The sequence below is a fragment of the Copadichromis virginalis genome, linkage group LG14 (assembly GCF_057382275.1).
Source record: "Copadichromis virginalis isolate Kocher_CV1m ecotype Utaka linkage group LG14, C_Virginalis_male_GT1.1, whole genome shotgun sequence".
In the NCBI taxonomy this organism is placed as follows: Eukaryota; Metazoa; Chordata; class Actinopteri; order Cichliformes; family Cichlidae; genus Copadichromis; species Copadichromis virginalis.
The window spans coordinates 19,963,394-19,990,323 of NC_140631.1; the positions used below are offsets into that span (position 1 = coordinate 19,963,394).

General features: G+C 40.7%; 2 protein-coding genes across 5 annotated transcripts in view; one reads left to right on the top strand and one right to left on the bottom strand.

Annotated features, from left to right (window-relative positions):
* The window catches only part of LOC146693845 (beta-galactosidase-1-like protein 2), a 24,680-nt gene extending 9,594 nt beyond the window's left edge, over positions 1-15,086 (top strand). For both annotated transcript variants that reach the window (XM_085429795.1, XM_085429794.1), the window contains exons 7-19: positions 151-232; positions 1,973-2,037; positions 2,266-2,350; positions 4,731-4,874; positions 5,690-5,770; positions 7,315-7,421; positions 8,680-8,826; positions 9,040-9,111; positions 9,464-9,542; positions 9,700-9,787; positions 12,235-12,349; positions 13,038-13,154; positions 14,578-15,086. In XM_085429795.1, the coding sequence (XP_085285921.1) occupies positions 151-232; positions 1,973-2,037; positions 2,266-2,350; positions 4,731-4,874; positions 5,690-5,770; positions 7,315-7,421; positions 8,680-8,826; positions 9,040-9,111; positions 9,464-9,542; positions 9,700-9,787; positions 12,235-12,349; positions 13,038-13,154; positions 14,578-14,664 (1,269 nt within the window). In that variant the 3' untranslated portion in view covers positions 14,665-15,086. The remainder of the gene's footprint in view (positions 1-150; positions 233-1,972; positions 2,038-2,265; positions 2,351-4,730; positions 4,875-5,689; positions 5,771-7,314; positions 7,422-8,679; positions 8,827-9,039; positions 9,112-9,463; positions 9,543-9,699; positions 9,788-12,234; positions 12,350-13,037; positions 13,155-14,577) is intronic.
* A 3,516-nt stretch (positions 15,087-18,602) lies between these two features.
* b3gat1a (beta-1,3-glucuronyltransferase 1 (glucuronosyltransferase P) a) overlaps positions 18,603-26,930 on the bottom strand; it is an 89,262-nt gene continuing 80,934 nt past the window's right edge. For all 3 annotated transcript variants that reach the window (XM_085429801.1, XM_085429800.1, XM_085429802.1), the window contains 3 exons: positions 23,015-23,311; positions 19,314-19,416; positions 18,603-19,004 (listed from right to left, as the gene is read on the bottom strand). In XM_085429801.1, coding sequence (XP_085285927.1) covers positions 19,330-19,416; positions 23,015-23,311 — 384 coding nt within the window. In that variant the 3' untranslated portion in view covers positions 18,603-19,004; positions 19,314-19,329. The remainder of the gene's footprint in view (positions 19,005-19,313; positions 19,417-23,014; positions 23,312-26,930) is intronic.

Genomic DNA, 26,930 nt, shown 5'->3' on the forward strand with positions numbered 1-26,930 from the left:
GGAGGTAGTTAATAAAGAACTATCAATAAATAGGTTTGTACTTATTTACTATATATATATATATATATATATATATATTCAAAAATATAATATATAATTTTGGTTTTGTTTAGTTTCCTCTATAATACCCCCACCCTCTGATCTTTACAGGCGCTATTGTCAAGGGGTATCACAGAGCTGCTGCTGACCTCAGACAACAAGGACGGGCTGAAGCTTGGAGGAGTGAAAGGAGGTATTGTCAGATTGGCTGGCAGACAAACAAGCTGCTGTATGCACAAATGGCCAATCAATCACACACACATTCTACAATATGTTGGCTGGCGTGTCTCATTTTTATGCACAACGGCAAAAACGTCTGAAATAAGTGCACGCCAGTGTTGCACAACTACAATGCAGAACCAAATCTTAGTGTCATACCAGAAATGTTTTTGAATTCACATTAATTAGTAACCATTATGTACTGTTGGTTTTTACTGCAGTGCTAAAGCATTTTGATTGATACTTGGTATTACTGATATATTCCGGTGTGTAGTATTCATATAATTAGAAAGCAGCATCCACCAGGGTATGTTATATTGAACCTTCTTCTGAGAATCACTTAAAGTATTTAAATGTATTTCTAATAATTTTTCAAAAGTACTGTGCAAAAGTCTCAAGCTACCTCTCATTTCTTTCTATTTTGTTAGAAAAATGGGAAAAACAGTTTATTAAACTATGTGCAAGCATTAGTGGAAATACAAAATAAAGGCTAACACAGAGTTTCAGTTTGTGGCCACCTTCTTTTTTCAACACAGACACTCATAGACTCCTGTAAACAAGCTTTTTTGAAGTAGTCTTCAGGAATAATTCTCCAGATTTCTTGAAGGACATTCAAAGCTCTTCTTTGAATGTTAGCTGCCTTTTGTTCTGTTCTCTGTCAAGATGATCTCACACTGCTTCAATAATGTTGAGCTTGGGAGGTTTGTCCATGACTGATAGGGTAATTGTTGTCGTGTAATATGGCAGAGCTCAGCCTTTTCTCCCTGTTTCTCATCCTTGCAAATGGTTTCTTGACAGTCACCCTTTCACTGAGACCATTTCTGATCACGTTTTGGTGAACAGTAGATTGATCCCCTGAGAGGTCAGCTGCATCTCGCAGGTTATGAGCTTTGAAGTGAGACGACTTTCTAAAGGATACTGTTAATCTGCTAAATGGACAGGTTCTTCTATAGCAGTTTTCTACTCTACTCAAGCACTCGGGGAACTTTATGCAACGTGCCTCTTTTACCTATTCATACAAACGTTTATTTCCCCCGCTACACCCAAGTGCTTTCTGTCTAACTTTCTATCCAGGAATACTTTGGCATGCAAACTGGAGCAGCCAGGGATCAAACCACTAACCTTCTAATTAATGGATGACGTGCTCTACCGCTGGAGCTACACTCGATTTAAGATTATCTACAGCTGCAGATAATTCACTTGTCCAGTTTCCTCAAAATTGTTTGCTGAGATATGACAAATTCTTGGCTGTTTGTTCTTTGGGAATCACATTGTTAGAGCAGAAATACTGTTTTATGCCTTTCAGACTGTTATCTTTGGCAGTTTTCATAGATTCAGCTAAATAAATTGGAACAAATTATGTGTTTCTACAACAGGCTGCTGGTAACAAATTGCCTAAAGATACAATTTAAAATGTTCTCTTTGCTAAGTATTCTGTTACATGTATACACATCTCCCTTGAGTTAGGTGCCTTTTTTATGCTTGAGTGATTCCAATTAGTGCTAAGTGCTAAGCTCAAGACTTTTGCGCAGTATTGTATGTTCACAGTCTTTTATCAGAACAATTTCCTGCCTTTCCTGTCTTTACCAACTAAAGGATCATTTAGTTTCATTCAGATACTACCAATTCATGGTTGAATGACTAATACCTCTCTGAAGAGTGGTTTAATATTGTGCCTTATTTAACGTAATATGTGTCTTTTTTTTGTTTGCAGCTCTGGAAACCATCAATTTTCAAAAACTGGACCCAGATGAAATCAAGTATCTGGAACAAATACAAGTAAGTCTTTCTTGCCACTAAATTAGTTAAATTCATGTTGATAGATTTTGGAGTTTTCTGATATAATCAGACTCATCACCACACTTAGTTAGCATTGCTCTCTGCAAGAATTAGACAATCCTGGTAAAACAAACTGAAACTGTTTTCTATGAAAGGGATTTGAAAGGTTCAAACTATCAGTTGCTTTACTGGTTGAGTAGTTACACTAAAACATGTTTTCTTTACTAGCCTCAGAAACCTAAAATGGTGATGGAGTACTGGTCTGGCTGGTTTGATCTCTGGGGCGGGCTCCACCATGTTTACACTGCTGAAGGTAAGACGTGCTTTATTTTTACAAATGTAAAAAACATGTTTTCTTTAATAGAGATTCAGGATCCATGATGAGCGTGTGGGGTTCGAATGAGCGTAAGTTAGGATTACTGCAGATGGATTCTTTGTTGTGGGTGAAACTTTTTTTTTTTTTACAGACGGTCGATAGTGGTGGATAATTTGAGGCAAGAGCAAGACAGGTTTGGTGCTGCAAGCTACTACAAAATCAGTGAAAGTAAAACAGGCTGTCTTGAGAGTAAGACAGAGTCACAGTGCCGTAGGGTAAGAGAGGTTTAAGACAAACCTTTTAGCTGAGTATAAAACAGTGTCTATGCCAGAGGAAAGACTGTGTAAGGACAAACTCACTGCCATGGGAGCTGTGTGAGCCTTTCTTCAGGCTGAGTGTAAGACAGTGTCTAACGCCATGTTTCTTCAAAGAAGGCGCTGAGCCCACACAGTGCAGCTGGGGTATACAGCTTAGCATATGGTCATTTCTTACTTGTTTGATGGCTTTGTTAGAGATTTATATAGCTTTAATGCTTGGTTGATTGTAAGCCAAGTATCACAGACCAGAGGCTGTGTACCATGCTCTTAATTGCAGAATTGTTCAAAGATATGCTTCACTGATTTTTATTGAACTGAGGTGGAGGAGTTCCCATCTGTATTTCCTGCAGCCTCACAAAAGATAAACGGATACAAAAACACTGATACAGATCAAGTGTTGTGCACTACATTTCTGTTGGTGGGAAGACATCATCATGGGTTTCCCATAGTGTTGCTATACTGGTTTGTATTTTGTATGAGAAATAACGTGATGCATGTTTCATGCAATATCTGCCTGCTTAAGAGCAAAGGACATTTACTTATTTATTTAATTTTGATTTTATCTTTGTCTTTGCAATTAAAATCTCTTTTCAAATGAGACCTTGCCAAAAATGACAAAATTCCTGTGGAATCTTTTTTATATTTGCAATCTCTGACACTTTTATGTGAAATTATAGCAAACACAGGAAAAGTATAGAAATAGCAATTCACTTATTTAATTTAAATGTAACTTGTACATATTACAATGGTTTATTGTTGCACTTGAATAAAAAAAAATAGAAATAGATTAAATTGCAATGGAGCAAAAGTATATAGTGGCAGAAAAAGTAAATACTAATGGAGTTTTCCTATGTATTTTGGGATAAACAAGTTTGTGCAGTACAGTTTCATAAAGCAATGCAGTTTCTTATTTTCATCATTTCGTATCTTATCTTTGTACTGTTTTAAATTAAATAATGGTTTATATTGGTTAAAAAATCATTACATTGTATTATTATTTATATTTTACCCAGGCCTGACTGATATATTAGCTATTTGCTGATATATATACACAAATGTACAGAAATATATATGTGTATACATGTATATATGTGTGTATATGTATATATGTGTATGTATGTTTAACAGGGTTGTATAAAACAGCAAATCTTCATGTCTTTTAATCTAAGAATTCTCTCTTTAACTCTAAATTGTACCCCACATATCAGCTGTATAGCATGCTCCATATGCTGCTGTTGTGTGTGTTATTTATAGTCTAATGCACAGTCATGACGTAAATGATAGCACCTATTTCACAATTGTTGAGATTAATGGCAGTCAGACACTATGGCATCATCATCCTGAGTGCTCTTGGAAACATCTTATTTCTTGAAAAGATTGCAGTGCCTCAAGCCTCCTTTTTGCTCTTGTCATTCCTAGCAGCCATCCGCATCTTAACAAAAAAAAATGCTCTGAAAAGGAAAATGGGGAGAAAGAAAAACCCTCACCACGCAGAAACTGTCACAGCAATGAAATGAACACTGAAATATTCAGAGGGGGATTCATGTCCTTGACAGTTCAGTGCTCTGCAGACTGCAGCACACCCAGCAGTTGGTCACAGTGAGTTCTGCCACCATGAAACCAGCCGAGTCCAGCTCTACTGCTCGCCTAGCCCGATTGTTATTCAAAAAGGCTAACGCCTCTTGATTAGAATCATTAAACTCAGTCCAGTTACACTACTAAAATTCAATTTAAATTCTTAATTACCTTCTTAGCCACGTTCATTACAAAATATATTAAGCTTATTTGTGCAAGAAAATAGGCCATTTTTTGGGTGTGAGCATTGCCCCGTAATAAATTATAGTTTCCTGTAATAGGATTTGTGGTTTGTGTTTCAGTTAAAGTGACACTGAGGGCAATAGGGGTATTAAAACAGCCGCTCTAGCTTATTAAATTCGAGTCTGTGTGGATTTGTTTTCCCCTTTTGTGACTTAAAGTCCTGTTTGTTATTCCCTGCTTCACTCATTGGTCATATGGGAAACTTTCAGCTAAATTAAACCTTATTTTGGTTTTCTCGACAGAAATGATACCTGTGGTGACCGAAATCCTTAAGCTGGACATGTCCATCAACCTTTACATGTTCCACGGGGGGACAAATTTTGGCTTCATGAGTGGGGCCTTTGCTGTTGGACTACCGGCACCTGAACCCATGGTAACAAGCTACGGTATGTGGAACGAATCAGTTTGTCTTTCATGAGCTTCTAAAGCACACTGGCCAGTATTTCCTGACATTTGAATAAACAAACCTCTCTGCTAGAGCTGGAAGGAAAATGAAGTTATACATGGCTGGCTGGTCAGGCTTTAACTTGCCCCTGCTGCAAGGATTCAACACAGGCACATATTCGTAATTAGTGACACTTATCAAAGCCCACGGATTTTGCACAACAATAGGCTAAAATTTGCATGCGTCATGTAGATAATAACTCATTGGAAACATAGTCTCATTCTGTCAGCTTGTTACATTGAAACAAATGGGAGGTTGTTTGGTAGATAAAAAAATATGATAAGGATGTTTGAGACGTCTGTAGATGGTGCTATCTCTACTCAGCAGCATCTGACCTGAAACTTATAAATATGCAGAGCACACAGATGAATTCATTACCTAATAAATGCACAGGAATGTAAATTAAAGATGGTACAATGGGTTTTATATCCTCCTCTAGGGTACTTAACATTGTAATGACCTTGTTCTTCAGAAAGGAGGAGAATTCTAAAAAAAACAAGCTCCACAGTAGGCAAGGCCACCTCTGACCTTCAGCAGCCCCTCATACTTGTGTTTATTTCTCCCAATGCCTTTTTACCTTTTTTGCCTCACAAAGCCTCCATTTTCTGTCAAGATAAAGTGCAATATGTCTCGGCCCGCTGCTGCCTCGAGATGTTTGATAGGGGCGCACAGTGAAAGCATCTGCCACAGTAAGAGGCATCTCTGCCTCCCTCTCTGCCTCCCGAGCCTATGTTCTGATAGCGCATTATCTTTCAGATTACGATGCTCCATTATCCGAGGCTGGGGATTACACCAACAAGTACCATCTTCTGAGGAATTTATTCAGCCACTACCACAGTGAGTGTTGTGCGTTGCTGGCGAGACGGGCTCCCAGATCTTCTATCGCTCCTTCTTTCCCTCCTTTTTCTTCCATCGCCCTCTTTAGTAAATTCTCCTTGTAGAACCTGTTCTCTGTTGGCTAAAGCAGGATCACTTTGCATATGATTACAAGCATGGATTACAGATATGTTTTTGTGTGTGTGTCTGAGGGTTTGTGCATGTGTGGCAGAAATGTGTCCAAGTCAATGACCCTCAATTACTGCTCATCTTCAAAATTACATCCTCGGCCTTCTGTCACGTTTATTGGTTAGGCAGTTTTCCCTCTTTGTAAAACAAGGGTTTTGCAGTCGGGTGCAGGAGTCTCAAGTGTTCTGTGGCTATGGCTAGCTTTCGGCAATCTGGGATTGAATTCAGCACAAGCTAATAATTTGCTCAACACTGTGGTGATTGAAGATAGTTTGAAAGGCTGCCTGTGCGTGATTCATCCTTATGGTTTGTAGTCTGCTGAGCATGAGCAATGGCCCGGATATGAGAGTCTGAAACTGCTCTGTGTTCTTCTCGGCAGCTGCGAACACATGACCTAATTCCTTAATTAGATCAACTTGATATGTTTTTATTGTTTGGTTGTCATCATGTACATTGTGTCAGAGCTGTGTCTTTTTCCTGGAGTGGTTTTTTTTTAGATTTACCTTTGACTGCCCGAACTCTGTCAAGGTTCATGGCTCTTAAAACAAGCCTATGATTTTATATTCTTTGGGCATTTCGTATTATTTCGCTGCTATAAACAACAGAACACACTTACAGAACGGTACATTAAATCACTTAAATTATTGAATTTAAGGCAGGCCTTAAGTCTGTAGTTAGTGTCTGTATGTGTTCTTAGTCATCTTATGTTAGATTTGATCCACCGCTGAGGCAGTGAGAGAGATATTTAGAGAAAAGGTGTTGGCTATTCCAGCTGTTACCACTTGGCCATGTGAAACTTCTTCCACTGTGTGCTTTAACACCTTTAAAAGCTGTTAGAGGGCATGGGCAACCACTGCTAATCGTTGTAAAGAGACTGTAAACTGGAATGCAAACTGGATGCTGCTGAGGACTTTTTGTGGCTCATCCAAGGAGGTTCAAACAGTTTTTCAGGGACAGCATCTAAAGGCTGGAGAATGAAAGTCTTGTACGAGGTCGTGGTTTAATAATCTAGGAGGATGTCCAGCAACCTTTTCTCTATTTCAGTGTATCATTCACATGCCAGATGTAACAGATCTTCTTTGTATTTGCAGCAGTATTCAAAATTGTTCTTAATAGCTGACAAACTAAAGGAAGAAGCTGAATCCTTGACCACTACAGTGAGAGGGTCCACATATTTGTTAATTTCTTAAGAGAGACTTGAATTTCATTCGTCGCCCGTCTGTATAGAACATGTCCAGATAATTCTGACAGGCAGGCAAACTCCTTTTATAATTACAAAAGCTCCCTAAAGAATAAAGCTCCTTGTGGTGAATAGAGGATAAGGACAGAGAGCCAAACTGCAGGCTATGCTTATTTTTCCCACCTTGTTTTCACAGCTCAGCCTCTCCCTGAACTGCCCCCTGTTCATGAGCGGAGAGCATACCAGCCCGCTGTCATCCAGCAGCACATCTCTCTGTGGGACAGTCTGCGCTTCACTGACAAGGTAAGCTACAGCCGCAGTGCGAGTGCCAAAATATGGGGAACGCATTAATAAACAATAACAGCGTCTCACGAAGCAACGCTCATCTGCACGGTGTAGCAAAGCTGCAAGGTTGTTTACAGAGAGAATACATAAGAAATTCAACCAAGCTCACAGACAATTTACTGTTAGCCTTTGGTTGTTACCTTTGTTAACTTTTGTAGCCACTTTTCTGGCTTTTCTAACTCCTAATGATAATAATAAAAAGATAAATGATAAGGAACTTTAGCTATAGTTTGTCAAATTAATCATCTGTGCTCTTTGGGGTTTGTTTATATGCATCTTTAGTTGAGCATTTTTTTGTGTCTCATCTTTTAAATGATCCAAAAACAAAGCATTATCACACAAGGCACGTGTCCCGGCTAATTTTAAATGATTCTGGTGAATTGCTATTGTGAGAAGTCTGAACGAGAAAATGAACAACAGCGCTCGGAGCAAGACATTTTCTCCTAACTACACCGGCGGCCTGCTCGGGGAGCAGCAGAAATCAGCCGTGTGCAGCTTCATGACTGTAGAGATTGTTGTGGAAATAAAAGCCCGAATGCGACACACACGCACAAAAAAACAAATGTCCCTTTGCTAAAGAGGAGGAAGAAGAAAACAATTAAGGTTAAACACCAACCAACCTTTTAAGGTGGTGTTGTCATTTCTGCTTATTTTCATGTCTACCAGTCTAATTTAGCCATTTACGCCTCGTTCTTCAATGGCATTTATATTCAGAGCAGATGTAGCAGGTCTGGCAGTTGCTTACAACATTAATTATTCACTCCCCATCGCAATAATTTGCTTTCCTGTGAGACGGCAATTACTGTGCCCCTGTCCAGCCGCACACCCTTGTTTAAAAAGCATGTTTTCTCTCCAGCCGCTCCAGAGCTGCTGAGTGGGTTGTCTGAGCTTGATATTGTATCTGTGCATTTGGAGGTATGTGGTTAATCGTGTCATAGCAGGGAGTGGTTATTGTCTCGTGAAAGGTAGATAATGCGCCTCCCAAGGGTAGGAGATTGTTGCCGAATAAAAGAGCAGCAGATAGGAAAGCGCCAATGTTAATGGTAAACACTAACATCAGGTCATATTGCAAGTGGAAGACTTATCAAATCTGTATTGAGAGAGGTTATCTTGTATTTTATTCATTCATATTTTTAAAAATCCGAATTTCACACAAACTGTATATATATGTATTTATGCTGTGTGTTAAAATACCTGTCTTATGCATATCTTGTAGCCTTTCAAGTCGGAGAGGCCGGTGAACATGGAGAATCTCCCCGTGAACAATAACAATGGTCAGTCATATGGCTACACGCTCTATGAGACCACCATCACCAGTGGCGGAGCTCTCAAGTCGCAGAACAATGTCAGAGACAGAGCTCTGGTAAGGACAGGAAGACAGACACACACACAGTCCATCCACAGTCTTTGTGACAACATTTGGACCTAGAAAGCTGCGATTTCCTGATCAGCGTACTTGTGGATTACAAGTCAAGGCTGCGACCATTTGGTCTGGTATTAGTGGGCAGTTCTCAGGAAAGATTGAATGCAGTGAAAGACAAAAACATCTATGTTCAACTTTCCTTCTTTTCCCCAGGTTTTTGTGGATAAACATTTTGTAGGCGTTTTGGACTATACGGTGCAAGAACTTGCTGTACCTGATGGGAAGGTAACTTTTGAGTCTGTCTGTCCTTCTCTGTGAAAATGTGACACAGTTGGCTGTTTGAAAAGAATAAAGTTGTAAATATTTAACAGAATGCAGCATCTGAAAGCTTCAGGGGATGCTGCTGGGTGTTTTTTTTTGGCAGCTGGGTCCCAGTATTAAGCCAACAGCAAATTTTCAAACAACTGTTTATCCTAACAAATGAGAAAGTCACCTTGAGCCTTACAGAAAACAGTAGACACACATCAGCCTTGATGAGTTGCTAAAATCAAAACAACTGAATGGATTTTTTTTGTGTGCTAATGCTGCTGTTCTTCTATTAATGCCCCTTAATGTTTTATGTATTTTCCCACTGAAGGGAAAAAGAACTCTGGGCTTACTGGTGGAGAACTGTGGAAGAGTGAATTATGGAAAAACCCTGGATGAACAGCGCAAAGGTGCAAGCAGTTTAACAAACAGATGGCTCTGCAGACATTCCAGTCAGACGAGTCTTGCCTTGAAATCTTTTCCTTTTATTTGAGACCCTTAGAGAAACTCATTAACATTGTTTTAAGATCCATAAAGAAACTGAAGCAGCTTTGACTCACCTTTCAGGTCTTGTTGGCGATATTCTGCTAAACGAGCACACCCTCCGAGACTTCAATATTCACAGTCTGGATATGAAGCCTGCCTTTGTAAACAGGTTTGTATGTGTCAGTTATTATTCAGTTTCCCCACCAACGTTTGTGTTTCCCCGTCTTTAAACTTGCCTTTTCTTATCCAATCCATTTAGTAATAATCCTGCTTATCACCATCCTGATAGTGGGGAGATGATGCCAGAATGCAAAACAAAAAAACCATCAAAAACATCTTCAGTTAAAAGCATTAAGGGCCAGATTTACTAAATGGGGCAAAAATAAAGTGTGAGCATAATCCCCAAATAACGCTGACAGGCGGGGTTAGTTTTACAAGTGATGTACAAAAGTTGTGCTGTTTTCTAAACACAGTCACTTGATTTCAATAAGACATGTTAAATCTGCCAATAACTGCAAGGGATGGGTTTGAGAGATGGATTTGTTTAGTAAAAACAACAGGTTTGCAGATTTAATGGCACACTGAGCACTGTGAAAACTACTTGCACTTTCCATGGTCCTGAAATGATAAGTTCAAAATTCTACGGTTAAATTGTAGGGTTCAAAGTCAACATTGTCATCCCTCTGTTCTCGCCGTCCTGCCGTACTTTCCTGTTGGAACCAGTTGCAGGTTGTGAGATAGCACTCGCAATATGTTGAAAAGAATCTGCTGGCAAAAACTGGAAGTTTGGTTGTCACTGGTATCTTGTGACTCCTTCAGGTTGGAGGTTCCAGGTCATCTCTGAGTTCATTGAGCAAACTTTGTAAATGATATGTTTTTAATCACATCTTTGTCCGATGTTCCAAATAAATTGGCACGAGTGGAGAAGCGTCTCTCTCTTCTAGCACGGACCCTTACACCTCTGAGGTGGCTCCTAAGTGCAGCAATAATTGGCACCATTTCAGGACCAAAGAATAAGACATTCTTTTTTTGGAGTTAAGTATCGCCACGCTTTGCAGTAAATTGTGTTTAGGAAATGTTAGTAAATATATTTGCACACTTGATTTCAATATTTCCCTCCCTATATTTTGCACACCGAGAAAAGAACTGGCAGAAATGCATAACCAAGAGGGTCAGTCACAAAAATGAGTTCCCACCTCACTCTGCTCTCTTTAAACATCAACTGTACTTTTTAATACTTTAACCCAATATGTGGTGGTCCAATGAGTTAGTAGCACTTAGTGGCTCTAAAGGCAAGTCAATATATAAAATGCCAATTCCATGCCCAAGGACAACCATGTCATAGATAAGTGTTGAACACACAACAAAATGTCATTAAAAACATACAGTACTATGTAAAAGTCTTGCACCAACCCTGATTTCTTTATATTTTGTTAGAAGTTTGTTAGAAGCTTAAAAGTCAATATTTGGTATGACTACCTTTATTCTTTGACACAGCCTGAACTCTCTTAGACAAGTTTTTCTATAGATTCTTTAAGTAGTCTTCAAGAATAGTTCTCCAGGCTTCTTGCATAAGCATAAGCTTTATCTGGATAAATTAGCAGACCTGCTGAATGAGCATAAATATGTTCTGTTAAAGAATAAACTGAGCTGGGTGATAATTTATCCCCTTCATACCTGTGTCCTGAGTGTCCTTCCTTTTCATCCTAGGTCTTACAAGAGCTCCAAAACATCAAAATTACTGCAAAGACAAAGAGGCACTGAGGGTAGAAATGGACTAGCATGGATAAACAGAGCAGGCATTGAATACTGCAGTATGTTTGCTGTTTTTCTGGAAATGTTCTTTGAGGCTTTTACCTTCAAGGGCAGGCCACACAAATGCAAGAACTGAACATAGCTCTGCAGTGGAAAGTGATCTGTGTTATTTTCAGAGAGTTCAGCTTGCAGTTTTTTGATGCTATGACCTACCTACCTTGAATGTGCCATCAATGCCATTATGGTCATCGGGTCTGGTGGTTTCTATACATGGAAGCACAACACTACAGTCAAACATTAAAAGGCCATTTTGCAGGAGGTGGCACTCTGCATGGACCAAATGCTTTTCCCTCATGATTGCATTATTAGAATCCCCTCTCATATTGCCATATTTGTGCTCCACATTTGTACCCCACACTGCAATTTATTTATTTAGTTTTTCTCATTGCTAATGAACACTAGGGTTACTCTGTCAGCCTGTTAGAGGTCTTTATTTTTTCCTAGTAACATTTTAATTGCAAATCTAGTGTATTTCTCGCTGTATAGCTTCAAAATAAAATTTCTTACCTCAGCACCGCGCTGAAAATGTCAAGTCCTAAAGCATTGTACCAATGAAAGCTGCAGATTCCTACCCGGAGAAGAAATTCTGGTCTTATATCACTGTAACCTTTTGAATTCACTTACTTGTTAAAAAAGTGAAGTGTGTAAATACATCTGCATATTCCACTGCTAGCAAAATAAATGTTGTATGAAGGACGTGATATGCTGCTGGCGGACAAACAGGCCTGCTAAAAGTGATTTTTTTTAAGTCAGATTTATATCACATAACTCACATTTGTACTTTTTATTCATTCTTCACAGACTGGAGAGTGCAGGTCACTGGATGTCCATGCGCCATCAGCCCTCCTTCCCAGGGTTTTTCCACAGCAGACTCTATGTGAACGGCTCACCTCAAGACACCTTCATCAAACTCCCTGTGAGTGATTCAGTTGATTTCACCATTGTACAAAATGGGAAAACATCATTAGAAATGATATCCTCACTAACTTCACAGATTTGAGTGGTGTTTGTTTTTTTTGACACAAATTCAAATTTAAAAGTATTTTTTCTTGATGTTTATTTTGCATGAATTTCGAGTTTTGATTCTTCTAGATGACAGAAACACAGAAGTTTCACATAAACAATCTAAAGCTGTCGTCACCGTGTTATCAGGGGGATCTCTCCTCTAATCTGTTACGAATTCTGACATCAAGCTAGAAATTCAGTTTAGAGCAGACATCTGTTAGGAGATCAGCTTTTCACTGAATTTCATTTTGGGGAGTGATAATCGACTTTGACTTTTGGTTTTCTAATTACTGTCATGAATGTTGATTTAATGAATTAGTCTTTATTTCATAGTTAATACACATCTGTAAAACATGCTCAGATAAATGGCTTGATTGCATGCTGACTCGTTTATAATTCAGTGGGCAAATTTACACAATGATATTATTCTTTCACTCTGCTAGTGAGATCGGACAATTTCTAAAGAGGTTTTTAGGAGAAAAGGATGTTCAGTAAGGCATGAGTAAGTCCACCTACTATTGGTAGTCGGGAACATGTTTTTTTCTTTTAATATTTTAATATCGTTACGCACTGTAATGGGGAACTGGTTGTGTTCACAGGGTTGGAGCAAAGGTGTTGTGTTCATCAATGGCAAGAATCTGGGACGTTACTGGTCCACTGGTCCTCAGCAAACTCTCTATGTCCCAGGACCCTGGCTTCACAGGGGTGACAACCAGGTACTGTGTCTTCTCCAGAAACACATGTGCTTACCGTTTAGAAAATCTGTTTTACACACTTTAGCTAGAGTCAAGAGACCTAGTGAAGACGACCTGGTGCAGTTGAAACTGAGTCAGAATGAGGGAAAAAGGTGATTTAAGTGACTTCATGGTTGTCGGTGCCAGACAGGCTGATCTGAATTTTTATCAGAAACCGCTTACACTGTGATCTTTCCACACAAACATCTGTAGGGTTTACAGCGAATGGTCTGAAAATAAGATCAATTATACAGTGAGCAGTAGTTTTCTTTTCTGATGCAGGACATCAGAGGACATCAGAGGAGAATCGCTAAACTCGAATAACCACTCATAACAATCGAGGCGTGCAGAAGAGCATCTCTGAAAGGACAGTTCATCATTTATTGAAGCTGATCGGTTAAAGCACCAAATGACCACACCGGCTCCCACTCTTGTTAGCTGAGAGCAAGAAACAAGGGCTACAGTTTGTACAGATGCAACAAAATTGAAAAATAGAAGAAGATTAGAAAAATGTTTTCTGCTCTGCCAAGTCCTGGTTTCTGCCACAGCATTCATGGCAGGGTCAGAACTTTAAGACTCACTGTCTTGTATCAGTGGTGGTATCAATTTGCTGGTGGTGGCGTCATGGTGTGGGGGATATTTTTACAGTGAGCATTGTTTAAATGCCACAGCCCTACCTGAGTATTGTTGCCATCCTATTATTACCACAGTGAACCCATCCTTTGGTGCCTGCTTCTAACAGGATTATACACCATCTCAAAAAACTCAGGTAATCTCAGACTGGTTTCTTTAATGTGACAATGAGTTTATTGTTCTCAACTGGGCTCCACGGTAACCAGATCTTAGTCCAGTAGAGCATCTTTGGGATGTGTTTATTGACATCATGAAGATTTAGCTGGCAAATCTGCAGCACATCATCCTATCATGTCAGCATGGACCAACATCAATCAGGAATGTTTCCATCACTATCTTGAATCTGTGCCATGAATAATTCAGGCCGTTTTGAAGGCAAAGGGGGTCCAACCTGATACTAGCAAGTCGTCCATAACATAGTGGCCAGTGAATGTGTGCTATCTGTGTATTTATTTAGTTCTATGCAGTTTTTCTCCCTTCTCTACAACATTTTTTAGATTTTTCTCCACTATTTATAATATAATATAATATAATATAATATGCACATGCTATTTTATATGAGCTCCACTAATATGACAAAACATATTGGCGGTCATACGCTGCAGTTTTCAGTCATCTGTTTTGTTCAACTCTGCAACTTTATTTCTGCTCTTTCTCCCTGTTTTCTCCTCTCTTAGTGTGCGTATGTTGACATTAGTTCTTAAACACCCACACTTACTGTACTTTCATGACCTCAAATAAGCCGGTATGCAATGTTTTTGACTTGTCATAGGTCATAGTGTTTGAAGAGCAGGAAACCGATGGTAAGATCCAGTTCGCCAGCAGCCCAGACTATGGCATGACTATTGATGTCCAGTGAGGAGAACAAGAGGGAAGGGTGGATTAAGAGAGGAAGAGGGAGGAGGATGGGAGGATAGCGTGGGAGGACACGACCGCTGTAAGCTGCACTGACGCCTTTCTGCAACTCAAAAACACTCAAGACTGACACGTCAGTGAGCACGACATCAGCAATGCAGCTGTGTAACCAACTTCCTCACAGCAGTTCCTCATTACTGTGTGTTTGCAGCTTTGTTTTTATTTATTTTCTTAACAGATTTAACCTTAAACCCTGAAACGTAATTGGAGATCAAGAAACGGAAGGAGAGTGAACTTGATTATAATAAATGTTCTTCCTCTGAAAGACTTAATTTATTGCTTGCATCCAGACTGTATAACAACAATGTGTGAATAAAGAGTTGTTTGACCTCTCTGCCACTAACCAAGGCCGAGGAAACCTTTAAATTGTTTTATTTATTTATTGACTCTGTTTGATTTTCAAATATACCTTCTGATGGTATGTTGTGTGCTTCTGTGGATAGGTCATGCACACAAAGTGTCTCTGAAAATCTCTTTTCCTTTTTATGAAAACCTGTCATGTGTCTGGTCATCATCAGGGATTTTCTTTGAAGACATACTACAGGAAAGCAATGCATTCTAGATCGATTAGAGGTGGGTGGATCGATCAAAATATTGATCGTTTTGGTAGTGCTGATATTGGTATTGGATCGATACTTAGTCTCTGTCCTCAAAGCTCAGTATGAGCCCACTAACTTGTGTTAAATTAATAATTTTTTGGGGGGAAATAAAAAAACATATACCTCAAATGTGCACTATGAAAAATGTCTCAATCTTCATTTGAACGAGGTAACCTGATGCATTAAGTCCAACACTTGATCTAATCAATGGATTTACAAACAGCTGGAAACACAAGCAAGATGTATGTAGACATAAAGTTTGGCAAAAACCATTTTATATAGTAGCACAAAAAATGCACTGGTTACAACAACAATAGCATGAAAGCAAAACTTTTATCCAGACTTTGAGCCCTAAACGTCTTCACTCTGAGGGGGAAATTACATGCAGTACAACAGACAGTACAGAGGCATCCACTGGACACAATACACAGAGCCAGGTGAGGTTGTTCTCAGTGATTTATTTATCTGGATTCAACTAACATCTTTCTCTGAGACAGAATTGCTGTGGCAAATAAACAACCTTAAGAGTCACATGCATAAAATGTGAATCGCATGAGGCTGAAAGATGACGGTGGAGATGATGAAAAGGGAGGACTTTGTGTCTGTGTGTGTGCATGCGTGTGTGTAAAGTGTATTGTGCCTTTTAAACGCCCTCAGAGGGGTAATGTTCTTTAAATGACTTTCAGTGTTGATGTTGCTGCACATTGCAGGACGGTTACTTTATAACAGATTAATGCTGTATCACATACTGCTTGATGCGTCATCAGCTGGGATCAGATGAAGGGCAAAGTTGAAACAGCATCACTCTGACGTTGAAGCCTTTTTAAACCAGGGATGTCAAATTCATTTCACATCGTGGGCCGCAAAGAAGCTACTTTGATCTTAAATGGGCTGGAGCAGTGAAATGACGTGCTAAATATTAATAATTACTGGAAAAGTTCTGACAATTCATTGCCCAGACTGGCCTGTAATTATAAAATATAAAGTTTTAATTCAAAACATATTTTATTAAATGACAAATTTATATAGTAGATACTGAGAAAATGGGAAATTTCTGTCAATGAATTGTTTATTTATTACTTAATAACTTTAGCATACTACAAATGGGGGGGGGTCTTCATTAACAGGAAAAGCCACAAAACCTATGAAAATCTATACAGTCATTCACATTTTCCAGACTGGAGTCTTTGCAGGTCAATTCTGGTCCCTGGGCCTTATATTTGACACCCCTGATTTAAACTGTCCTGACATCGCAGCATCATTGTTCTGAACTCACCACTGCCTCGTCTGTACCCCACATCGCATTTGTTCGCCTGCACAAACGCAGCATTTGGAACATTTTGTTTCACTCGTAAAAAGCAAACTTTTCAGATGGATTCTGTCATTGACTTTTAACACATCTCAAGTAGAGCTCAGCCAGCAGCAGTGCTACGGTCCTCCTGGCACCTTCAACCTGTTATTGATCTGTGTAATCGTCCCTGTGTACAGTGTAGTGTATGTGTGCATGCTGTTTACTGGAAAATACAGATTAAAGGGCAAAACCCTGGCATGACTGAATTGCACATCCAAGCTTGAAATAAATATATAAATAAATATATTAAATTTGATTTTGAATAAATAATGGGAGGATAGCGATCTCTCCGTGGCTGCGGTGTAATATCATGCAGTCAGTGGAAACGGCCTGTGTTATTTTAGAGATACCAAACAGCCTTTGTCTGCGTGTGTATCTTATCGCATCCAAAGTGAAATCTGCAATAACACGGGTTCTGCGGCTTGTACGTGTTCATGGGGGCAGTAGGGTGTTTTGAGTTGGCTGTGTGTGCTGGGTTATGGAGGATGGTCTGGGTGTTTTGTTTCGTTTTTCTTTTTTTCTTTTTAGGAGGTGGGGGGAGGACATAGATAATCTAGCAACAGCACAGAGGCTCAGTTCTTTCTTGAATTATCTCCAGCTACTTCTGCTGGCCAGCGTCAGATAAGAGAGCCACCGCTGTGTCTAAGATGGATGATTTATCAAGCAGAGGAGAGACTCTATTATACGAGATGCAGAATAACTTTCAGCAGCGCAGCGTCGTACCTACTGATGTCTAATGTTCAGAGGAGCAGAGACTCCATTTCTTGACATCCATGGATGCTAACACACATCACCTCACTGCCAGATCTTTAGCAAAAATAACACTGATTTTCATTGTGCTTTTCTTCTTGTAGCCCACTGTTACTTTAGGCTTGGGTTTAATATTTGATTTCATATGTGGAGGCCATAACTAATAATAATAATTCTCTATGTTTTGGGGTTTGGGGGGGGGGGGGGGTTCTTTAGCGCTAACAGGAAGTGACAGGCTTTGTGAAAACCAACTGTGTAGGCTCTGATGCCGCTTCATCCTTCTTTTTTTGGGGGGGGCTATACACAGCAGACTTATGAGGTCCGGGGCAGATGTGCGTGTGCTTGTGCACAGATAAAGGGAAATATTAAATCATTGAGTTTTTCTGCATTGCAAAAAACTCACAAAGTTACAGCAGATGAAGTCAAGGGTAGATTTGGAGGGGGGTGTCAGGGCAGCGGTTGTGAATCTGCCACGTTAATGATGCTGATGTGCTATTACTCTTTCCATGTGTTGAACCCATTGTGAACCTGTGCCTTGTTGTGTGTCGTTCTAAGGAATTTACCAGGGAAAGGGACTCTTTCTTCTTCTTCTTTACATAGAAATACAGTAATTACAATGCATCTGTCAAACCCCTCCTCTGACTCTTCTCATATTCAATTAGTATTTATACATGTCGTCACAGAGGAACATTTGTGTGTTTTTAAGTGCTAGGGAGAGTGTTAGGTTTCTGATGCTTACTTGTACAGTTCAGCTTCGAAGCACAGAGGGGTACGTGTGCAACTGCAGTCTGTCTTCAAGTGTACGAGTTATGATGGATGACTATAAAATGGACAGAGTAAATGTAGGCAAGAGTCAGTAGTATTGAACTAGCAAGCCAAGTGCATGTGAAACGCCTAAACCAGTTAAATGAACTTAAAGCAAACCGAAATGAAGAAGTTTCCTTCCCTGTCTATGTTTGCGTTCGCTCAAAAAGGAAAAATCCACATCAGGCGTCTTTCTCCTCGGAGTGGTGTTTTTTTCTTGTGTGTTGTTTTTTTATCCAGGCGGATGATGTGGGCCGTGTCCTTAAATCCATGAGGAATTTCTCAGGGGGGGATACGATGTGCAGATCCAGCCCCATTTGTCTTTTATTTCCTCTTTTTTTGTTCTTTTAAATTTGAGGTGGATATTTCTTAAAACACTTGTTTGGCTGAATCCGCTGTCTGTATGCTTTTTTTTTCCTTCTTCGTATTGTGCTGTCTCTTTTGTTAGGCTGTCCTCAGCGGGCCATTGTTCACCACCGCCCCCCCTGCCACCCCACCAACCCTGCGAGGCTTCCTTTGCTGTTGTCTCCTCTGCACATCGGTGGCAGACCTGACAAATATCTGCTGCCTTTTTGCTATAATCTGTGCTTTAATACAATACATTATGTACTGTTTTGGTCCATATTTTTTTAAACAAAAAATGTCAGATTGAGTCAAGAGGATTAAGTCCCTCTTTAAATGCCCCCCACCTCCTTTTTTTCCTTTTCCTCGTGATTAAGATGTGAGCACTTATCGAGAAGCTTAGCCGTTTTCTCCCTTCTCAGCTCAGAGGCCAGCCACCTGCAATGGAAAGGATTAAGACGGGTTGAAAAAAGATCACCAAGGTTTAATTTAATCTCAGTAAACCTGTTTATTTCCTTGGCGACATTTAACAATGGACAGCAGCTAATTGGACTTTAATAGAGGGGCACTGAAAATGACTGAATGGCGTATCAGGAAACATTAATGATAAATGCTCCTTTTACAGGCTAACCAGGCGAGATCAGGTGATGCTAACCTCCTAAATTCACCTTATTTGTAAATGAAGCTTGCCAGTGAACAAAAGGTTGAGCTCAGTAACAACTCTTGGCTCAGTAAGCGCAGACTTACTGTGGCGGGAACGCAGTCAGATCTCCACATTGGGGTCTGTGAATCCCTTTTTTCCCTCGTTTACAAGGACGGGTTTCTCTGTTCTCGTGTGCCAAACGAGTATCTGGTGAGAAAAAAAACAGCATGGAGATAAACAAGCAGGAACATTAGTGACATGCCGCTCCCTTAATGCACCCATTCAGTCTGCTCCCCGGTCAGCTCCCACTCCGCCTCATCTTCTTCAAAAACATTCAATTTCCCTTATAGCTCCAGCCCCCCCACCTATGTGCAAAGAGCTACTTGAGTGTGAACCCTGCATTAGAAGGGAGTGACAGGAGACCACAGGAGTGCTTTATCTTACAAATATGATGAAGCCCTCTGAGTTTAGCTTGTGTAAAAGAGTTCTCTCCTTGCCATGGGGTTAATGGCTACCACCGAATGACAGCCTAGTTTTAAAAAATGTTTTCACACCACAGTTTGTGTAAGCTCCTTTGTTTTTGTGGTGCAGCTCTTTGCACACTTCCTCCGGGTGTACTATTTGTATGCCCACAGAGAGCATACAAACATCCAGGAAAAGGACGGCAAAAGAAAAACAGGGAGAGAGAAGAAACTGTAAGTGTCAAGCTCATGTTCTCCCCCCTCCTCTCCTCTCCACTGTGCTGGAACCCTTCCTCCTTTCATCTTGCCGCAGCGCTGGTCATGAATTATGCATTGGGCTCGTGTGAGATACGCCAGGAGTCCACTCCCACTTTGCTCAGGTGTGTGTGTGTCTGTATGTGTGCGCAGGGGGGGTTAATTATCAAACCTACATCTGAAGTGGTAGATTATGAGGAAGAGAGATGCCCGAGCACGATTTTCCATCTTTTTTTTGTCTCCCCCTAACCCTTTCGCTCCCGCCCTTCAGTCCGTCCCTGCACTCATCTGTAATCAGCGTGACACCCCGACGTCCTCGCTTCTCCATCGACTCCAATTCCGTTCTCTCGGCCCTCCTCTGAATCCCCTCTTTTCATTTGGCCCTCTGAATGGCAGAGAAAAACAGGGGAGAAAACTGGCCCTTCCTTTCTCTTCTTTCGCTCTCTCTACATGTATCTGTATTTGTGTGTGTGCGTCTATTTGTGCGCGTGTGTGGGGGTGGTTGTGGTGTGGATATTGGCTAGCTCAAGCCCTCTGGCTGACTCCCCATTGCCCTGAGAGAGTGAAGTGACCCAAACCACTGGCCATAAGCAGGAATGGTGGAACGGGTACTGAGAAAAAATTGTGTTGCTGCTGCTGCTGTTAGCCTCAAGCTACTGACTCAAGTGTGTGTGTGGATGTGCAAGAGAGCACGAGGGCAGCCTGGGAAATATAATCAATGATTTCCAACTTTTTTGCAAGAGCCTTAAACTTATAGACACTCTGACCATTAGAAAACCATCAAGTTTTTTCATGAAATACATCACCTTCTGACTCTCAAAGAGGACTAGGATTTTTTTTCTTTTCCCCAGAGAGAGGACTGGGGGTGAGGGCTCAGTCAATTAAGTTTGTTTATTCTAAATCCAAAAGCCAGGAGCCAGTTGGCTTATCTTTAGCTCAAAGGCTGGAAGGAAAGAAACAGCAGCTCTAAAATGTCATATATAAGTAAGCATGTGCACTAAAATGTCAAACTTTTTCTTTAATAATTAATAAGACCTCTCTTATGAAGGAGACTTTCTGTGTTTTGTTGTTACGAACAGCTTCTCTGACGATCTCGATTATTTATAGAAAGTCACACTCTCATTGCTAATGCTTTTATTTTTAAAAGAGAGGGAAAAAAATGACTATTACATAACTTGTGAAAACTAATAATAATTCTCTTTGTTGCCGACCGTGGTGCTCAGCAGGGGGCTTGATTTTAACGCTGCGAGAAAACATATTGTGGATTTCTTTCCGCTCTTTCTTCTTAGTCTAAATGATTGGTGAAATTCATGTCGTGGGATGATTCAGCACTTAAAAACATATAAACTTGTCAAGGTGGGTTATGCACAGGCATAATGGTTCTATGGAGTGGGGATTCCCGTGATGCACTGATGAGTGTTTCTTCACTCACCTCTTTTCAGTCTGTGTTTATACACCGCTTTGCATTTAATCATTAAATATTATTAAAATTTGTCTCTCTTCCACAGTGTGTCTTCTCTCCTTCCTCCCTCCCTTCTCCCCTCGGCCTGGTTCTCCTGGACGCTGCTAAAAGGGAGTTTTTCCTCCCTGCTGTCACCAATGGCTTTCACATAGGGGTTGTCTGATTGTTGGGATCTTCTCCATAATAATTAGCATCTTTACCTTACAATATAAAGTGCCTTGCAGTAATCGTTTTTGTGAGTTAGCAATATATATAAAAAATGTATTGAATCTATAGAAGTCAAGCGGACACACAAATGGCATAAACCTGGTCCAGTCCAAAACAAGGCTAGGCAGCGCCTTTACCACCTTCGACAACTGAGGACCACCCCCCACCCCCCCAGCATCCACAAGCATCCATAAGTGACTGAGACAGGACTTATTCTTAACACATCCCAGCCTGACTCTTCTGAGCCTCACTACAGCACTAGACACTTTAACACCCACCCGCACAATGTACATTTTTCATATTTTCAATTTAAAGTTTCCAGACTGTCTTATTTATTTAATTCACTTAATGTACATAATTCACTTACTTGCTGCACATAATGCTACTTACGGCACATAATGTCCTCCTGTATATGTTCTCTCTTTTTGCACAGTTGAGGAGTGTGTCAGGCTACATTTCACTGTGTGTTGTACTCGTATAACTATGCATGTGACAAATAAAGAATCTTGAAGAAAATCATTAGGATTGAAAATGAACAAAAAACAAAACAAAAAAGAAAAACTTTTAAAAGTGTTCAGAAGTCCTGGGGAACTATTGGTGATGACCACTTGACCAATAGCTACAAAAAAGTGAAAAACCCCCACTATGTGAAGCTCCTTGGAAGCACAATACTGCATGATTGGTATGCAAACGATGCACGGCAGACCTGACCACATGGTTCACTTTGTTACACTTTTATTCTCGGTTACTGTTCTCAGTAACATTCCTTGGCTGCAGCTTTTCAGCTCCAGCCGCACGCACGCGCACACACACACACACACACACACACACACACACACACACACACACACACAACAACAACTCAAAACCCAGTACAGACTTAAATGCAGGGGAGGCGTGATGAGCTGAGGCAGCTTTGGTGTGTTAGCCTCCCAGCAGCGGCGCTACAGACCACGCCCTGCCACATGATACTTTATAGTCTTGAAAATTGGATACCAAATATATTTTGTACTGCTGTCCCCATTAGAATCAGAAACGGAGTATGAAGCCAGCTTAGCGTTAGTGTCGTTATTTTATAATGCTCTGGTAAGTTGTGATAAGTACATTTACATCATAACAGGTTTGTGGTCCTTTACATGAGTTTTTTCCATTTTGCTTTTTATGTTACACCATTATTCCACAACATTTCAAATCATGTGGTTCCGAGCCTGTAAAGCTTGTGACCCTTTACATGGAAAAAAAAAAAGCAGAGTGGTGTTTAAGGCTCTCTGTCTTGTAGGATTTTAATTCTACAAGACAGAGAGCCTTCACTGTTTGAAGCAAACAGTGAAGCAAATCCCTGAAATACAAACCGCTCAAGGCAAGCTGCTTAACATCAGTAAACATGCGAAAAACTAACCCCAAAAATCAAGGAAATTACCTTAGTGCAATTGGCTGCTTTCGGCTCCAGGTCGTTGAGTGTGACAAGCTCCCGGAGCAAGCTGCTCTCCTGGTAACCTCCCTTCACCCCGCGAAGCTTAAAATACGCCTGTGGCTTGAAGAGGATGAGCCTCAGGTTGATGGCAAAGCCAGCCATGTCGATGGCAAAGGGCCGATGGGGGTCAAACACCGTCTTCCAGCCGTAGACCTTACCGGCTGCATTGACCTTGGGGGATTCGTACCTCAAGCCACCCACAAAAGCCACAGGCCACACAGAAACCTTCCGAGTCGATCTCATCTAGCGAGAGGAGAGAGAGGGGAAGAAACAGACAAGGGAAGACAGCAAATTAGTCAACTGAAAAACCATACATGACAGCGAAACAGTATTTGAGCATTAGCTGCTGGCTTTACAGCAGAGCACGGACAGAAGCTTTTTAGAGCTGCTGCTGCTATTCATTCTGAAAGAATATTGACCAAGCTATTGTGGCCTGCGAAGCTGACATGCTGTCAGATGAAGGCAGATCACACACACTATTCAACAGCTGCCCTACAATGAGATAATTAGGCATCTAAAGCGAGTAAGCGCGGGGCAGTGCCAAGAGGGCTTGAAGTAGCAGAGCCATTAGAGCAAGTGGCCCTGGTAGCTGGATGACTGAGGAAATTCTTTAAGGCGCAGAGCCACCATTTTCTTCTTCTTCTTCTTTTTTTCTTTAACCCCCCCCCCCCCCCCCCGTCCTTTAATCTTCCAGCATCAAACGATTTTGCTGCCCTCTTCTTTGTCTGCTGCTCAGCGAGTCTTCGCTATTCTAGAAAGAGCTGCTGCAGCCATAAAAGGTACATTTTTATAATGAGGGAAGAGGAAGGTTTAGAAACAGCAAAGTCATTTAATCAAACTCAATGCAGCAGAAATAATGATGCCGGTGCCTCTCCATAGGAAGGCCAAATTTAAAATAAAGGTGTGTGTGTGTGTCTGTAAGAGAGAGCGCCTCCGTGCATAGATGATAGGAGAACACATGGAGGCAATATCCATAACCATATGCTCCCCGTCAGAACAGAACATGAAATATGTCTCCACATAAGGACCAAGCCCATCATATCTTAATGACGTTATAGAGTGCATTATTACCCCGACAGAGCACTTCACTCTTATACAGGGTGCAGACGTGCTTGTGGCTCCTATAGTTGTCAAAAGTGGAATGGGAAGTAGAGCCTTCAGCTCTCAGGCTCGTCTCCTGAGGAACAAGCTTCCAATTTGGGTTTGGCAGATGGCTGCTCTCTCTGACTCTGGTTCTGCTTGAAGTTTGTTCTTGTTATAAAGACCCCCTCTTCTCCACTCCCAAGCAAGCGCTTGCTCACACGGGAACAGTGGGCTTTCCTCTATAATGCTGTACGATCTTTATGTCTCAGGCACTGAAATGACTGCTGTTGCGACATTGCACTATATTAACACAATTGAGCTGAAATATCCACCCAAGCTTACTTGTCTAAATGTGTATTTGTAGATTGCGATTTTGTGCAAATCACATGCAAATATCGCAGTGCGCATGAGTTGCTGCGTTAGGTTGGTGTGTGATCTGATGGGCTGCTGCGCGAAGAGCTTGGGTGACCAGAGAGAAGCGGTTTGAACAGCATGAAGCAGCCCGGGGGCTTATGGGAATGATTGGATTTGAGCTTCGGGGGAAATGACTGTTCGACTCACCCAGATAAGCTTGAGCTGTCTGTACTATCTTAATGAGCTCTGTAAATTAAAAGCTTACATGCATGTGCGTATATGATAGTGATAATTTATAGGGAGGGGCTGTATATTTTTGTAGCTTGTTGTGTATCAGAGAGTTGCATTCTTTGCTACGCTTAATGGGCTTCGCCTCAAAGCTGAGATTAAATGACATTATCCTGCCTTTTTATCAACAGGGTTTTGTTGGGAAAACAACATTTAGAAATTTGGTAGTTTCCGGTCACCAAATTGTTGCTTGATTCTTTCACGGTTTACACTTAATAAATGAATCTTAACTTTGAGGCTTCACTCACGCATGGAAGGGATTTTCATGCTCATTTTTTTTCTTTTCCTGCTTAGGGGGTGGGTTCACTCCCAACATCATCTCACAACAATGCCTGCGCTGGACCTTTTGATATCACACTCGAACACACAGAGTTGTCAGGTAGACCATAATGGAAACAGATGCCATGAAACTGTTGTTAAATGTAGCGAGCTGATGTCACTATTGTAGATCAGGAAGTGCTTCGGAAGCAGTTGAGGAAGCTTGTTGCAGCTGCAAAGGGTGTTTTTTCGCCTACTGCGCACCATTATCACGTTTTATATTTAATCAGCTGGTCAGGGTGAAGATTTAGGAGTGAGAATAGGCTGTTCCTTAATAAACATCTGAGTTTGAGTCTTAAAAGCTGCTGTTTTGTCCTGAAGATAGTCTCAACTTTTGCTTGTTTTTTTCACACTTTTACAGTCCGGCCACAAGTAAAGTTATCCATCATCTTGCCCAAAAAATACCTGCCTGCGTCCCTTTCCTAACAGTATAACTCAAAACAATAGGAAACAAGCAATGAATCAGGCTCTTTACAGGCAGCGTGAAGAGGTTTGTCACTTTCCCCATCTACACAGACCATGTGAAAATGAGAACGCCTGCTGCTTCTGTTGGGAATATCAGCTGGAGTAAAGTAGCACAAATCCCTCTTTAGCCGGCAGCCAAGCAAATGAAAATGCAACCAAGTCCCCCTCCCCACCCCCAAGTCACCCCCACCCCGCCTCATTCTGGTGAATCTGATGTAACTATACAGCTTTTCTTTTCTTTTTTCTCTTCAGTGATGTTTTAGTTTGTGACTGGATGCCAATGTGTGCATTTAAGCTTCGTGTTTGAATGCAGAATTGTTGACAGCAGGGAAAAAAAAAAACAAGAGCCCCAAACTCTAGCAGAGAAAAGAAGGCAAGCATCCAGATGCATTAATCAATCCTTAAGGGTGCAGAGAAGATAACAGAAACAGAAGGGTCATCCACTGCTGCAGCTGGTAGTGTCTGTGGATTAAGTTCTTTTGTTTTTTGTTTCTTTCTTTGATCCAAACAATAGAAATGTGCATACTTAAATCTACATAGTACATGGTTGGGTTTTGGAATCCTGTTCATTTCATTAGAAAATCTATCCTCATTATAGGATTCAAATTACACAACCAACAATAAAGAAAATCAAAGAGACACATTGGCTTGCATAAGCAACCATTCTATCTGATCTTCAAATGCTAACGTAGAGATTTTTTTTAGTATGTCTTTATTATTTGGGTTGTTTGTTGTGAGAATAAATGCATTTTTCAAATCCCCAGTAGTCAAATATAATGATAAGACTGATGTGTCTGGATGCTATATTTTTGTCAATATCATCCAGCTCTGTTAAACTGCTGGTTTGCTCCTTTCTCTTGGATTTAAGTGGCCGACAGCCTGCCTGACAGCTAAATTGGAGTAGTCTTAACAATAGCATGATAAACAGTAAATAGGTTTCTCTTTTTTTGGAGTTTGGGAATAAAGCACATCTCATGAGGCCTCAATAATATACTGTATGTAGGTCTTTACTGTGGTACATGAATTTTTCATAAAGTTTTCATTAAGCCTTGACCTAAAAACTAGGCTCTTAATAACAGTCTGTATGCACCAAAGTCTGCCAAAGTAACTGCTGCTGGAATGAAAGACTGAGATTGAATTCAGATAGCGGCTATGTGTCGGTGGCAGTAATGGCAGTGTCCTCTATAGCAGCTGATGACAATGACTTTACCCTGCTGCCACAGAGCATTGTGTCTGAAGTGTACTGTGTCTGTGTCAGTCTGAGCTTGCTGAGGTGAATTGCTGCTGCTTGTTGATATTCATTTTCCCTGCTGCTTTAAAAGAACTGCATGCAAGCGTTTTTGGCAGTCATCTG